At 48.1% G+C, this 15612-nt stretch overlaps 2 protein-coding genes across 2 annotated transcripts; both read left to right on the top strand.

Annotated features, from left to right (window-relative positions):
• Positions 1 to 1349: 1349 nt before the first annotated feature.
• Positions 1350 to 15332, top strand: LOC143430789 (uncharacterized). Its single transcript, XM_076907207.1, has 5 exons — positions 1350 to 1355; positions 13209 to 13298; positions 13631 to 14079; positions 14259 to 14671; positions 14991 to 15332. The coding sequence occupies exons 2-5, from the start codon at positions 13214 to 13216 to the stop codon at positions 15022 to 15024; spliced, it is 981 nt and encodes a 326-aa protein (XP_076763322.1). The 5' UTR covers positions 1350 to 1355; positions 13209 to 13213; the 3' UTR covers positions 15025 to 15332.
• On the top strand, positions 1658 to 3506 carry LOC143430699 (uncharacterized). Its single transcript, XM_076907080.1, has 4 exons — positions 1658 to 1922; positions 2564 to 2718; positions 3000 to 3228; positions 3337 to 3506. Exons 2-4 carry the CDS (start codon positions 2640 to 2642, stop codon positions 3386 to 3388), a joined length of 360 nt encoding a protein of 119 aa, XP_076763195.1. The 5' UTR covers positions 1658 to 1922; positions 2564 to 2639; the 3' UTR covers positions 3389 to 3506.
• Positions 15333 to 15612: the final 280 nt, after the last annotated feature.

Here is a 15612-nt window from a genome sequence, read left to right as displayed (position 1 = left end):
CACACCCCCGCAGACTAATTCGCCGTATCATCGATCGACGATCGCTGGTCCACATCCAATGGAGGAGCATTGTTTACAAACATTCTACGTCACTAGGTAGCAATAAGTAAATAGAGGCGCGCGAGGAAGCGCGCGGGCGCTCGCGCGCTCTAAAGGGACGAACCACCCTCCGGTTCCTGGAGATTTTCTGTGAGAGGGCCCAGCCAGGCTCCCTTTGTCCGAGCGCCAGATGTTCCCGCGAATAAAACCGACAAAATATCGTCGAAGCGGCGGCGCGGAGGGACGAGGCCAGCCGGTGCGAGGAATCGGCGGTGCCAGAGGGACGGAGGGCCGGGGATTAAACAGCACAAAGGGAGGCGAAAGAAGAGGAGGAAGAGGAGGAGGGCGCGCGTAAAGGAGGAGGAAGAGAGAAAAAAAAAAGAAACGCGCCGAAAATCGGGATCCGTAGGGAGGCGTGCAATGACCGGGACCGATCCGTGCGTGCGTACACACACGCGATCTTCGACGGCCGCGAGATCATTCCGCCTCGAACTTTCTCCGATGGGAGCCTGTTTCGTTTGGAAATAAAAACACCTGGAAACGAAACGATCGCGAGCTTTTTCTTTGTTCCACCTCCACGTACGTGGCCTCTTGCTAATTGCACTGGAGAGACTGGAGGAGTATCGTTAACGAATTTTCATTCAGAGGCTCGTTGTCTGCTTGTTGCGTGATTTTCGTGCGAGGTTTCTCTTGGGCTCGCGTGCGCGGAGCTTGCATCGAAGCAGAGGATTTTTTGCGAGGATCCGACAGTAATTATTTGTTTCGAGGGAACTAGTGTGGGAATGTAGCCACGGAGAGGAGAATTTATATATTCTTGTCGGATCGGTCTATAAAGAGCCACGGGGTAATAAAACATTGGTACTCGTTCATTTGGAATTCGCGTAGCAAATCTCGCTGTTTTTATTCTGGGAACCCGTAACCGTTTGCGATTGGCTTGTAATACCCGGCGCAGTGCGGCAGCCTCCTTTGCTTTGTAATTTCTCGATCGCTCTCGAGAACGTTCCTTCAGAATACTTGGAACCTCCTCTCGGGAGCCTTCGATTACAATGCAAATCGTCTCGTCATAAAATCTATTCTTTACGAACGAAGAAGCCCTTTTTCGAACACTCGGACGAACCACCTAGCCCAAAATAAATACGTTTACCCCATCGGATTTGACCTGTTTCCCTTGCGGTAAATACCTCGACTGCTGACCACCCCAATCGAGCATTTAAATCGCGCTATTATCTTCAGTGAAAGAAGAAAACTTAAAGTCCAGTCCAAAACAAATACCATAATGCTAATTGTACACATTATTACGTCCATGTTTCGTCTATTCTGATTAAACCATATAACGCTTAAGATTGTTTGAAAGTCTCGATGGAAAATCCCGCTGAACCACCCTAATTCGCACCCTGCCGATCCTTGGACGCTGACAAAAGCTGGAGACACCCGTGAAGGACGGTAGCGGAGTGCAACCGAGGTTCGTGACACCCGTGGACGCATTAAAGGGGCTCGTTAAAGGTCCGTCTCTCTGGTCGTTAAGCATTGTTTAGCCGCTGCTGGACACGCAGAGGCCCGTTCCTGAGACCAGTCCTACCCGGTTGATCGTACGAGAAGGCCGGATCTTCGCCAGAGCGAGACGGACGCACGAGAGGAAAAAAAGTGGAGGGAAAAGAAAAAAAAAAAATGAAATAGAAAGTGGTCTGTCCGGTGCATAGAGATCTACAGTGTGTGCGAACGGGCCGCGAGGCGCCTCCTCCTGGACCCTTACCCCCGGCCTGTTCCTGTTCGCCACGCACTATAGCGAGCCCGCGATGCTCTCTTCAAGCCTTCCGCGGCATTGTGCTCGCATTTCTCGTGCGGTTGTCGACTCGGAAAGTATCTTCTGGCTTAAGTTGTCGGTAAGTCGGCTGAGGAAGTTTCCCTGTGCGATACTTGCTGCTACTGTTTGCTTCATCTATCGGTTCTGACGAATAATCGTGATCCTTGAGAGTCGTCGTCTAGTTCAGCGTTGCTCCTCTTCTTTGTTTCCTCCTTGAAATTGTTCGATATCGCGGGTAGGTGCGTACCTCTTGCATCTTGGTTTCTTCTTTCTCTTTTGCTTTTTTTTGGGGGGGGTGATCTGTTCTTTGGCAACGTTAGATGGTGGAGATTCGAGAGAACGGTTTGTGGGTCGGTGTATGATTGGTATCGTATGATTAATGGTTTGGTTGGCAACATCGAGGTCTCTGAATCGTTGCGAAAGAAAGTGCCGATTGGAAAGAGAATGCCAAGTGACGTTCGCTGGGGACGTCACGAGTGACGCGTGATAGGTCAATATGGTCTCTAACGTAGGAGACGTTGGGCAAGTCTCTCTTCCAGAGAATTCTTGTGACTGTTGCTGGTTTAGAAACTTCATTCGTTTGTGGTCGATTAAGAACCTGTAAACATTGCGAGACATCAATATCGTTGGCAATATCGAAGTGGCAAACATTGTACACGCGTTCCTTACTGCGCATCGAATCTGTCTTGATGTAATTTTATAGACTTATTATTTTTGCAGGGGTAAAAGAAATTTTGGACCACTCAACAAAAAAAGAAATTTAAGGAAAATTTGCCAACACCTGGAATTCGGCAAAATGACGAATTTCCTAGCCCTTTTGGTGATCACTTTAGCTTGCGTAATTGTCCACGCCCAACAAACGTCTAATAAAAAACGTAAGTCAGTAAGGAGTTTGAATTGAACAACTAATTGAACACAAGTTTTTACAGCGGAAATCTATTAACTAAAACCTGTCGATTTTGCCCGTCGATGACTAAGCTTCTCGTTTGTAGTCGTTTAAAAGTAGTGTTAGTCATCGGTGTGCATCGTCATGGTTGCACGTGCAACCACAGTCACGCTCCACGATCCAATTAACCTTCTTGTCGCTTGTACATTGTTATTTCAGTCGCATTTTTCAAATCACCGCTTCGATCAATTTCTTTCCGCAATTTTTTAGCCATTGTCGGACAAACGTTTGACGAAATTGTGGTCTCGTCGGATCTCAATGTCAGAAGGAAGTCCAAAGAAAGCCGCCAGGGTAAAAGATTGACGAACATACCTTCAGCAACCACTGGCTCATCTGAAAAGTCCACTGCAGTCACCTCCAGATCTGTCTCCAACGATGGCAGTCAAACTACATCGGAGAAAAAACAAAACAAACGTGATGTTTCAAATTTGCAAAAGAGGTGGGTTCACAGAGACGACAGCGTTTCTTTTTCCCTCTTTTTTTTCAGAACAAATTTGGTTTGGTGTAACAGTTAAGTGGATAGATTTGTAAAAAAAATTGATTTTAGGTATCTGGACATGGGCGTCGCGGGATTCTTGCTGAAATCTCGGAAACGATGAAATTTCCATTCCGGGGACAACCGCACGATCCTCACACACCCATTCCGACCATACTTTTCGGACCACTTTCGGACTATGGCTCATGTAACAAAAAGGATAATAAAAATTTTCTGTGTCACAGCAATATCGACTCTAGACATTTTTATTTTCACCCTAAATCATCCGATTCCACTCGAAATTGGTCGCCACTTTCTCCAAGACTGCATTTATCCCATCGACCCGAAACGAAACGTTCATTTCGTCAACTTAAACATAAAAGAAACTGAAAATTTGCATTCTGATCGATCTCGTTAGAATAATATCAGCGAACATGTAATAAATTCGTGACGAAATCGAAGCAAAATCGATCGAGAGCGCCGTAGATTGGATGGATCAGAGCGCAAGGCGAGCGTCGCACGCAGAACACGGTTCCCTTGACGCGCGGCTGAAAGATGGCGTGCGGTGCCGTTTAAAATTTCAAATTGCTCGCCGCGGTCGTTTCGAATGCACCCTAACGCGCTGATCCACGTTCGCAATATACGCTTGCCGGCGACGCTGCCGCGGCGGATTGTCAGGCATTCCGTGTGCGTCGCGCGAGCTGGAAAAATCGGCTGAGCTGAAATATGGCAGGCCGTGCTCAAAAGGCAGCCGCCATCGCGATCTTCATGCAATCATGCGCCGCGCAGATCTACCGCGCCGCGAGTCACGTGACGCGGCCCGTGGCACGTGACACGCACGTCCAAAACCTTTAGGAACTCACCATCGTCTCCCTTCCTTTTTCCTTCCTTTTGTCCCCTTTGCCGTTTTCTCTCAACCTTCTCCTTTTTTTTTCCGTGCGAAATCATCGAATACTCGAATCGATCTGCTCTCACAGCTTTTTATCTTAACCCTTAACCCCTTCATCGCGTAACTCGACTCTTAACTAGAATCGAGCCTCTTTTTTTTACAGAGAAACCACTGATTACCATAGACGTATCTACGAGCTAATTGGTTCATCTATTAGATATCCATGCGTGTCGGAACGATGGAGTCGGATTTCGTAAATTGAATCGTTTCTTGTCGCTGGTATCGAGGTGATCGCAGAAAGTCGTAGAACCTTTGATTGATATCGAAGTCCAGCGGAGGTCCGCTTGGTAATTCGCAAAAAGCCAGGAGGCCGGCGTCGTCGTCGGACAAGGGATTTTATTCATGCAAGGGGAGAAATCTTGTATTCCGCGCGTCATGCACAGCTAGCACTATATATTTTATGGTGGATTCGTGGCCGGACTTATAGGCACGCTGACGTAACTAAGTGTTCGTCATACTTTTTGATTTGACGTCGCCGCTGTTATCAATGTCCAGGCAGACGTTGATTTAGGATCTCAGGTTCAAACGATCGTACGACTGGCGCCTCCAGGACGCCACTAAACAATCTTCCTTGTCCTGGAAGCTTCATCCACCGCGGCTGATATCCTTAGCTCTTCAGTACGCTATGATACACAAACGAAATGTGCAGAAAATTTCTTAACAAGCTTCTACAGCCATCAGTACACAATAATTACCCACTAAATCTGTTCAAATTCTCAAACAGAAATTTTTATTTCGATTAGAATTCGTTTAATTATCGTACATTTAATACTGTAAGGAATTTCCATCTTAGTAATAAGAGAGAAAGAAGAGAAATAATCGATTCTAATGAATTCGAGGACTTCGAACCACGTCAGGATTCGATCGCAACCAAGTTAAACTCGTGTCTGTTGACCAAAACCCGGAAGTATCGCGGCAGCTCTCCCTCTGATCGATCCTCGTTGAGTCACCCCGACGTCTGACGAAGAGCAAGCAGGTGCAACCCGGACAGATCTCGTTTCGCATCGGGATGCAGAATCCGTAGCCGCTGTTGCGAATACTCGCGGGCGTTTATGTCGGCCAGCTATACACCTGCGACTATTTTATGTCTTCCCTGGAAAGGATGGACAGTAAATTCCAGCCGGCCTACCCCAGGTCCGTCGATCCACTGACTGCTGATCAGAAGGATCACTGGCGTACAAAGAGGGAGGCTTAATTATTCATCCTTCATTATCCGTTTATACCTTTAAAGCACAGTGCTTTCACTGCGGAATTCTAATCGGGCATTCGCGTCACGGTGGCCAGGACGACGATCCTGGAGGGATTATTTCCTTTGAAATTAATAGACCTCGCTGTTCTTGTAGCTACGATGTGGTTCGAGCAAGCGTCCTCGCGATGAAGATGCTACGTCTTAAAGCTAAATAATGGTAGATACGATAAAAACAACGATACTGATAATAGTAGAAAAAGATTGCCAATTGTTGCTTCAGAGATATGTGAAAAATTGTATTAAGAAATTGTCTATTTCGAAGAACTCTTTCCTGAAAGCTGATCGAGACTCGTTGCCAGTGTCTGCGAGCTTCGAGTCGAAGATAACTCGTTCCCATCGACAATCAGAGCTCGAAGTCGTCCATTCTTTCCCCGCGAGGCAAGCGAATCGAATAACGCTCGTTGGTCATTCAAGAGAGGCTCGTTTCCGCGCCAGCGAACAGGATAGGCGTCTAGCACTGGACGCGTTACGCTAGTGACACGATGTCGAAACACCTGTCGCGGCCGTTTTATTCTGGAAAGCTGCGAAATGAACGCGATCCACGGTCAAGATGTAACGCGGTCCTTCAACCCGTCGTCCTGGGCTTACCTGTGCTCGCTCTCCGTGATTCGTGTTCGAATATCTGAAGAGATTGCTAGCGCGCGCGCGCGCGCGAGCGCGGATCTAATCGAGAGTCATCGTCCTCCCTAGGCGAAACGGTTCGATAAATCTAAAATGGGAGAACGGGGAACAGGTTGCGATAAAACGAGGAGAGAAACGGGGAACAGAGCGGAGCGCGACGCGTCGACCGCGTCAAAGCGGGACAACCGATGAGGAACGAGCCGATGATCGATAAAATATGTATTTCAGTCGCGTTGCGCTTTTTTCCCTCTTTTTTTTTTCGTTTCTGCCAACGGGTTGGACGTTTCTACGGCAAAACCGGCATCCGTCCGGCGAGGTCGTGAGGTGTAATATTATTTGCACGGTCGGAATTATTCCGAGAAACGATCCTGAATTAAACATCGCTATCCACGTGCCTCCTCTGCCTCCTACGAAGGGATTTCTATTGAATCGTAGATCAACCACCGGATCCGGGCGTGAATTAGAAAATCGAGAAAGAACCGCGGACGATTCATGCGCGTACGTGGACGACGTGGCAAACAACCCTCTAATTTCTTCCGGGAAACTGGACGCGCGCGCGCGCGGAGACGTGCCTTCTTCTGCGAACAGAAACCGGATTCGTCGATGATCCGATGATCTTCCTCGTACGCTTGGTACTCTCAGACAGAACAGCTGTCGTCGTAGCTTCGACTGCGGAGGCTATTTCTCTTCAATGTCACTTTGGAAGCATCGAACGATCGATTTTTTGTTATAGAACGGTATATAGCAGAGTAATCGCTGTGAATTGAGTAAAATTATTTTGTAATTTAAGCTATTAGTTTATAAAATAATTAATGGGATTAAAATTTTCTGCTCTTTCGATATTATTGGATATGGTACTTCACTAGCTTTTCAGGTCAAGTATTTCACTGCACGCCACAAAAATAATCAACCCAAAATGCAATTGAGTACAGTGATGCACTCTCTTTGGACGATACGATTGATACAACTCGATTGAAAGCACACTGTCCATTTTACTTTCAATTTTGTTGAGTCAACCACCCGCATTGTTCGATCGAAGTGGACGAGCGAGTAGCTTTAAACAATCGAAAGGCGGTTGGAAAAAATTAGTAAAAACCAGTGGAGGAGTATTTCACGGTGATACGAAAATCCGTTTAAGCTCCTCGAAATCGTATCTCACTTTTTCCACCCCTTTGATCGCGCTATTTATCACTGGAACTTCATCGATCTCTGCTACGATAACCCAGCATCCAGCCGCGTTCGTTCCTGTACGTAATCGATATTCCAAGTCGCAGAAACGACGCGAACCCAAGTGTCTCTCTCGATCTCCCTCGATTTCCGGTACCGTTCGCCCTCAACAGTGGCTTTCCGTTCCGTTTTATCGCCGCGCGGCTCCAGATCGCGTGCGCCGTCGATCTCGCAATTTCCACGGCGTCGTACGTCTTCGCGCGCCGTTCTCGCGGCGATAATCGAACGGATCGAGGCGATACCCACCGCAGAAGCGATACGATTGCCTCACGTTTCGACAGTTGCCGCACGTGAGGAGACAGACGTGTCCGATTCTGTATGCCCCTGCGCAGCACGCGTATGTCTACGCCGGTTCATCTTCGATTCCGTGCGTGCGGCTGTTCACGAAAACAGGAGCCTCCTGAGAACCAGAGAGTCATCGTCTGGCTCGCTCATTTTGCGACAAATAAGTAAACGACGCCTGGCATACACGATTAACGCTAGCACCGACTCGAGGAACGCACTGTCTTCTATTCTCGCTCGAGCGAGCCCCGCGGTTGGATTAACAGAATCGTCGCACACGGGATTGACATTCCGTCGGTGTATCTGCATCGCTGGTAAATTTGGTGAATGAACGGTTCGGTTCCAAAGTTGGTGATTTACATGATTCGATTTGACTGAATCCGCCAAGTAGCTCGAACGAGTCGCGTAGTTTTTAGTTCGGACACGACGTCGATTCAGGGTATCGTACATCGCCTTTCTGAGAGAAACGTTGATTATGCAAGTCAAGAGTAACGGAGTTTACGTTCGAGACTTCGAGGATGCAGCAACGAGACACTGCGATTGGGTCGTTTAGCGACTTTTATTGCTACCGCACGAATACCTCGTAACGAAGACATTTTCCTTCTAAACTTGGGTTAAAAGATTTCTTTTAAGAGACTGCGAAGAGCTGAACGATATTACGTGCACGAGCGATGTCAATTAGGATGATATGTGTACGATAAATTCGAACGATATGTTACTCATTCTTCTACCTAATAAAAGTCGACGTGAATCACGAAAAAATAGTCGTTCCTCGTGGTTAAGTTGCGCAGCGATCGAGTAGCTTAATGCACGGGCTCCATCTTACTTTTTCCTCCTTTCTCCTTATCCCCTTTTTTTCCAGATGAACCAAGGGGATTTTATATTCAGTTTTCATCATCTTCTTGAAAGCTTCATACGAATGCCGTCCGGGTTCCCTTTATGCATTATTCGTCTCCAAATACGAGTTAGCATGATATTTCCTGAAAAAGGATTAGGTATGTCGGAGGAGTATCGCGGGATTAGGACATGATGTGTTTTAATGTTCCATTGTTCGGCATCTCCGTTTGCGATATGGACATATGGTACGTCACATTCAATTTTCAGGTAAAGAAATCGAGGAATCAATGATAGGGTAGACGATTTTTCAGAAACTTATTACCAGACAGGAACAACGAGCGAAAGGGACCACTGGTGGCCATTGTACCATTTATTAAGCAAATGACGATTCGTCAGGTACGAACGTTCTAATAATAATCCTCGTTCCTATCGATTTCAATGCTGTCGAGCTTCCTGCCATTGCCACTTTTTCCGCTTCGTCATCCTTGATACCAATAACCGCGTATTCAAATCGCGAGGCTTACGTGGGAGCCCTTCCGTCCCGCTCATTACCACTCTGACCCAAATCGAGGCCCTTGACCACCTGTCAATTAGTCGAGCGTATAAAACGGTATCGTCCGGTTCCGCTCGAGTAACGTACGGAATTATTATAAGCTCGTACCATATAAACGCTTCGATTACTTTCTCCAAAACGATCCTACCGATTCGAACGGCTGTGTTACTTCTGTTCGTGATCGTAGGTTGGTTCGCACCAGGGTTCGATTAATTCACCGCCAGCTTTTCCCATCCCCCTCGTCGTTCGATCGATGAGATGAGCGCGTACGATCGCGTCCACGGATTCCGCGGATTCGCAGCGGACGCGACGCGTTTACGGGTTGTACGCGGAAAACCGAGGAAAACAATGGAAAACGGGCAAACAAAGGGATTCCTGAAGACGAATGGCTCCAGTGGCCGGCGCAGAAACGGACGAACGAACGGACGGCCGGTGAATTCCATTATTATGGGACTTGCATCATCGGTTTACATGCGCTCTGCTCGCGGGCCGATCCTCTCAACCGGATGACGTACGGCGATTCGCCGACTGTTTACGAGCGGCTCTCGATACGCTCGTCGATACGAATCCATCCCAGCTCGTATTTGACAATTTACGAGCGGCCACGAACCGTTAACCGTATCTTTTCATACCTGGCTGCCGATCGATCGTAAAATAATGGGGTGGAGTGAAACTTTATAGGGTGGCCCATGATTTACAGCCGTAGGATCACGTGGGAATTCATGAGGGATCGATGTGTTAATTGCGCTTAGGTAATGAAGCGTATCTACGAACATTTGACGTCTCGAAGTGCAATTATGTTGTATATATTATTGCGTCGCGAGCCAAGGGTAGTTGTTGGGTTCCTCGTGAGTAAACGAAGGGTGCGATCGATAGGATCGATTGGGTTTTCAGGTCGATTCGATTTTCCTTGAACCGACTCGAGTACTTCTAGCAGCAGGGGTTAAAAGAAACTGAATATTTCATGAAAATGCGACGCTTAACGTGTTAATTGGTAATCACGTTCCAGGAAGAACCTGTTCGGGCATTGTTGCTAGCCAGAAATAAATCGAGAAACGCGCGTGACCGTTCTACTCGATCGTATTTGTATCTAGGCAACTGTGTGTCTAGCAGACGGACGCGCGTCGTGAATTTAAACGCGGATGGACTGATTTCTGAGACGTCCGCGTCGGCTCGAAGACGATACGCGAAATGGGATTGTTCCACGGGGTCGTCGAACCAGGCCTCGTATCCTCGAAATAGTCGAAGCGAAGAGGCGATCGCATCTCGAGGACATTCTCGACGCACTTGCGCGGTGAACGACACTTTTAACGTCCACTTTATAACCCTATAATACCCGCCATTATTCAATCGCGCTGTACTATTCCGTTTCTAGGGGTTTGAGGGGGGAAAAAATTGAAGAATTTACGGCGCATAAAGCGATCCCCTCGGGTACATCCTTTTCGGTTCATGAAGATGGTTATGTTAATCCGCGGTCCGTGAGAAACGGACGGGCACGGTCAGAAAGAAAGAAAAAAAAAAGAAACACGAAAAATCGCGAGTCTAAGAGCAACGGATGCAATGTAAATTTTTGCGTGGCATCGCGAATCCGGCTGCATCCGAGCGGAACGGTCGTTCGTTCTATCAGAAGTGGACGTGGCCGCTTTGCGTCGCCTGGTCACGCTCGAAAATACGATATGCGTGACTTGGGAAACGGTGCGTTTGGAAGTTGATTCATGAAACAGTACGAATTCACGGTGTACCCAACGACGCGATAGCGGTACACAGATCGCCCGATCGATCCGCCTCCGAGTTAATCTACGAAACGGAAATTAGCCTTGTTAACCCTCGCGTCGGTGGCATCGCGCCACTTTGCCAGCCTGCGTACCGTATCAACCACTGTATCGCTGGTAATTATTCCAACGACAGCGATCATAATTACCAGCTCCTGCTTAAGTACAAATTTTCATTGTCTAATGAATTGTTCGTAATTAAATATCTCTAATCCCCATCTATCTAGAACCAAGCCCAAATCTTACCAATCTATAAGAAAGCTCGTGAAACTAGACAAAAATCGAGACTCTCTCTTACTACGAACATACGAAACGACACTCGCATCGTCGCACACAGATCGCCTCGACGACTCCGTCGTCCTCGCTGCGACCACTCTGGTTCAACCCTGATCGACTGGAGGAGACCTCGCATCAACCCTCTAACGAACGCTCGTCCGGCAAAGAAACAATAGCGACGAACCGGGGCGAGGATCGCGTCTCGCACGAGAGGAAAAACAGGAACGATGAGGCGCGGGATGAATAATGTACCCCGAACGGAGGAGAAATACTGTTAAAAGGGGTCCTTCTAGCGAGAAAGATAGATAGATAGGGGGAGAGAAAGCGAGTGGCGGGTAGAAAGAGAGATCGGTGGGCTTCTGCAGAAGGCTATAGCGGAGTCGGATCGCAATTCCGTTGCTCTTTCGCTGCCACGGCGCGATTCGATGCCGGACAGAGGACGGACGAAGATGGAGGAAGCGAGAGGGACAGAGCGTGCCGGAGGAACGGACAGTGACACGTGAAGGCGGATCTGTCTTGAGCACGCTTGAAATTCAGAGCACGAGCGCCGCGGCCACCGCCATTGGACTCTTACGGACTTTTGATCATCCCCGAGAATTATCGTCGCCTCTGACCAAGTGTCATATACGCTCCCCCCTTCCTCCACCCCCTCTGCGCCGGGCCCACTATTCGACGGAGTGTATGACTGACATAATATTAATATTAAGAGGTTACGTCAAAGGCGGACGTCATTTACCTAACCGGGTGGACGATGGATCCGCTGCAACCAGCGTCCGCAGCCTTCGATCGGCGGAAACGATTGGCCGGAAGATCGATCGAGAATAAACTAGGTTCGAGCGTGGCTGCGCAGATTTCGCGCGCGACTTGTCCGTAATCGACGCGTGTTAGTCGAATATGTATCCGCTGACAGAAGCGTAAGACGGACAGTGGATGGTCCTGATAATCTGCGCGGATTAATTGTGATCGTCGAACGATCGAGATTATTCAAAGTTGGATGAATTTTCAGTTATTTCACTGGGCTGTAGCGACGATCGATTTACGATGTACATTAATGCAGCCTGCGGGAAATTTATACTTCTCTGTACGACGTCGATGAAGCATAGAGGTTGAACGGCAATGAAATCAGCCGGGAGGGTGAAGTTCGTGGAAAAATCGTATCGGTGAACAAAAGGAGAAGGTGAACGGGGGGGAAGGGAATAGAAATTCTGGAAACGCGAATTCCCGTGAAAGTACAGGCACAGACGAAGAGAGTATCGGCGGAAAGCGTTGTTCTGGCTGGTCTCCTGGTTACCGAGTATTTATAGACCGATTGAAAATGTATGAACCCCGTCGTTATTCCGTCGTTAGATCCTTTTATCGTGGCTCGATCAGCCTGACTCACAACCGTCGAGACCAGCCACGGAGGAAACGGCGATATCATCTGTCAACCCCCGCACTCATTGATAATCCTTCGTAACTTCCTGTCAGAGGAGGCCTCTCTACATTAATCTTCAATTTCTCGTCTGTGACACGTCTTAATTAAAATTCTAGGCTATATAGCAGCGTCTGTTTGAACGCATCCCCTTGGCGTCCCTCTGCACTCGTCCAGCGACGCTGGCTGCAACGCGCGTGAAAGGGGGTACGGCGCGGTCCTTCGTCTCGACCACCCATCTAATCTCGCCGCGTTTGAAACGCGACCGTTGACGATCGTCGAGCAACGATCAACCAAAAATCGGACGGCGATCTACGGAGATCGCAATTAATGCGTTCGATCCAGGCAACGTCCGATCTCGGATGACGATCACGTATCGTTGAACGATGCGCACGTTTGCGTTACGACGATCCTGTTGGGTACGAGGCAACCACCTGACGAACGATGGTGGGGACTGCTGAGAGTCCCGTATCCCCGTTCCATGCGTGGATCCGTCCGATCCATCCCATAGCCGGTGGCCGTCGTTCGCCCATCCCATCCCCCGCGTGAATCCTAGCTCCTGGTATAAAAGCATTTGCGGATTCGAGAATTGCAGCATCGTGCAAAAAGTTCGCGGCACAGGTAGACCCACCTTCAACAGGCCCAAGTGTGCTGGTGTGCTTTGCCCTCGACTCGTGGTGTACCGACGAATTATCTCGACGTTCGCTGGCCTATAGCTGCGGAGGATCCTTCGCGTGTTCACGTTCAGCTTCGAGTTCAAACGGTTTCGAGGATGGCACAGTGGATCGGTCTGGCACTGCTCGTCGTGGCGACGACGGTAGCTGTGGCAGAGTCTAGGGCTATCCCTGCTGAACCGAGTAAGTAGATCGTCCCTTGGTTAGGCTCGTCTGCCTTCTCCAGGGAACTTATTCGAAATTTCTTCTAATTCGTTCCAATTTTCTTCACCTCAACTGTCATAGCTGCAAAACTCGCACGTACTCTTAACTATAGAAATCTAATTTTATCTCAGATGTTTCCAAAGTTTTAGTAACGCCAAATAGTTGACGTATAAAACTCGAACAATTTCTCATCGATCGACACGTCAGCTTCCAATTAAACCATTCCGCTATCGTAAAATATCTCCTCGTTAGAAAAATCAATACACCTTCTATTCTCTCTTCAAGCTCTTTAAAACTCAGTAAATGTAAAGTTTCAGTAATGTTGGACCCCTACGGGAACCCCATAGTCTTCCTGCGGGAGAAGAGGACAGCCGTGCACCCGTATCCCCACAGAGCCATGATGTTCACCGGCTACTACAGACCCGTTCGCCGTTCGAGTCACAGCGGCCAGGCGACCGGCGTCTTCGCGCAGGGGAACGCCGTGAGCGGCGAGGCCTTTTTCGGTGGCATGCAACCGCCACACTTGAACAACGGCCCGGAACCGATCGAGGAACAGGAAGTGTCGAGCGCTGAGGCGCAGGCGGCGCCAGGAGTCGAAGAGTCCTACAACGAGGACGAGCAGCCTGTCGTGCAACAGGAAGAAGAGTACCAACCAGACGCGCATCGTCCCCAGGAGGAAGCCCACTATCCACAGGATGACCAACAAAATCAAGAGGACGAACAGCATCAGCATAAACAGCAGGGTGCCTTGCCACCACAGGTATCCTTGTAATTTACTTATCCACAAGAGGAACATTTTTATATGTTCATCTGTCGTTCGTTCTGAAATGAAAGATGCGAGAGAGACTAGGGAATTTGATTCGAGTACTTGAAACAGAACAAACAGACGCTTTAGATGCACGTCAGATCGAAGAGTCGAACGAATGCCTTTCTCAACAGGAAGAACAGGAACCGGTTCCAGTGTTCACCACTGAGGCAGCCCCGGTGACTCCTGCCGAGGAGCCAGTTTACACCAGCACAGAACTGTCCGCGAATCGTCCGAAGGTTCACCATGGGAAGAAGAACAAGAAGACCCCAGTCGTGGTCGAGGATGACGAGGAGGAAGAAGACGAGGACGACGACGAGCTGTCTGTACCCTTCGTGCCCTTCAAAGGCAATCGCCGCCGACAGAACTACCCGAACCTGAACAATTTCTTCCCCATGGTGTTCAGTTTCCCTGGTGGGTCCACTAGATCTGGATCCTCCGGTGGTTCTCCACCTGGAGCCGTAACTGCGATCGCTAACAGTTACTCCACTGGAAAGGGGGGTGTTGCTAGCTCTGTGGCGACTGCTTACGGTGGATCACCTAATGGGTAGGTTTCCATGAAAATTCATTTCAGACGTTACTCAGTATTTCTTCTTTTCTATATTTTTTATTTCGCGTTCTTTCTACTTCCTCTTCTTAGCTTGAAAATTGATTTCATTTCAGATGTTAGTTCATATTTTTTCTCTCTCTAAATTTTTTATTTCGTGTTTCTTCCACTTCCGCTTCTTAGTTTGAAAATTGATTTCATTTCAGACGTTACTTCATATTTCTTCTTATTATAAACTTTTATTTTGTGTTTTTTTCTATTTTCGTTTCTTAATTTTGTCATTTCGCTTCGCGTAAAATTTATGAAACAATTTTTGCAGGAAAAAACGGCGTACACCGCCGGTCGAAGAATAGATCTCCGACCGGTCGATCGAGCACGCAGGATCGACGAGTGAGACGCCCATTTCCCGACATCATTAACATCAATATTCCACGCGACATTAACGTGCGCACACGGGACGCGTGCATTATATTTCATAGACTCAACGACGCTCCACTTCTCTACTCTCCATCGTGGCTCAAAGAAATCAACCCCGGATCATCTCTCGAGAGTGAAGAACGGCCATCTTAGGTTTAACTTCCGTGAAATCGATTCGCGTTCCCTCTTTCGCCAATGTCATCTCCTCGCGATGCGAAATTCCATCGAACGATCAACGTCGAACACCGCTCGAACCCTTTACCGATGATTTTCAAAATTAATCTCATTCCCTTGCTTCGCATATAATTAGTTAATCTCGTATTCTTAAATTAGGATGGTAGAACGTAAGTAAAAACGCGAGAGGTGTTGTCGAATGGACAAGTGCAATATTAGAAGACGCTGGTAAAGGGCTCGCGCGATCGTTCAACTGCCATTAAAGTCGTAATCGACGAGAACAAAAAAAATCGATCAAAGCTAATCACACTTGTAGTATATAGTTCGTAGTATAAGAAAATACGAGTTAG

This window comes from Xylocopa sonorina, chromosome 15, assembly GCF_050948175.1.
Source record: "Xylocopa sonorina isolate GNS202 chromosome 15, iyXylSono1_principal, whole genome shotgun sequence".
NCBI lineage: Eukaryota > Metazoa > Arthropoda > Insecta > Hymenoptera > Apidae > Xylocopa > Xylocopa sonorina.
The sequence above is the reverse complement of the archived record's forward strand: the minus strand, read 5'-3'. Positions and strand labels throughout refer to the sequence as shown.

Excerpts from the sequence above, each read along its gene's own strand:
- LOC143430699 (XM_076907080.1), top strand. The coding sequence starts at position 2,640 with ATGACGAATTTCCTAGCCCTTTTGGTGATCACTTTAGCTTGCGTAATT. Across the intron at positions 2,719-2,999 it reads ACAAACGTCTAATAAAAAAC|CCATTGTCGGACAAACGTTT; the intron begins GTAAGTCAGTAA and ends GCAATTTTTTAG. Across the intron at positions 3,229-3,336 it reads GTTTCAAATTTGCAAAAGAG|GTATCTGGACATGGGCGTCG; the intron begins GTGGGTTCACAG and ends AATTGATTTTAG.
- LOC143430789 (XM_076907207.1), top strand. The coding sequence starts at position 13,214 with ATGGCACAGTGGATCGGTCTGGCACTGCTCGTCGTGGCGACGACGGTA. Across the intron at positions 13,299-13,630 it reads GGCTATCCCTGCTGAACCGA|TTTCAGTAATGTTGGACCCC; the intron begins GTAAGTAGATCG and ends GTAAATGTAAAG. Across the intron at positions 14,080-14,258 it reads AGGGTGCCTTGCCACCACAG|GAAGAACAGGAACCGGTTCC; the intron begins GTATCCTTGTAA and ends CTTTCTCAACAG.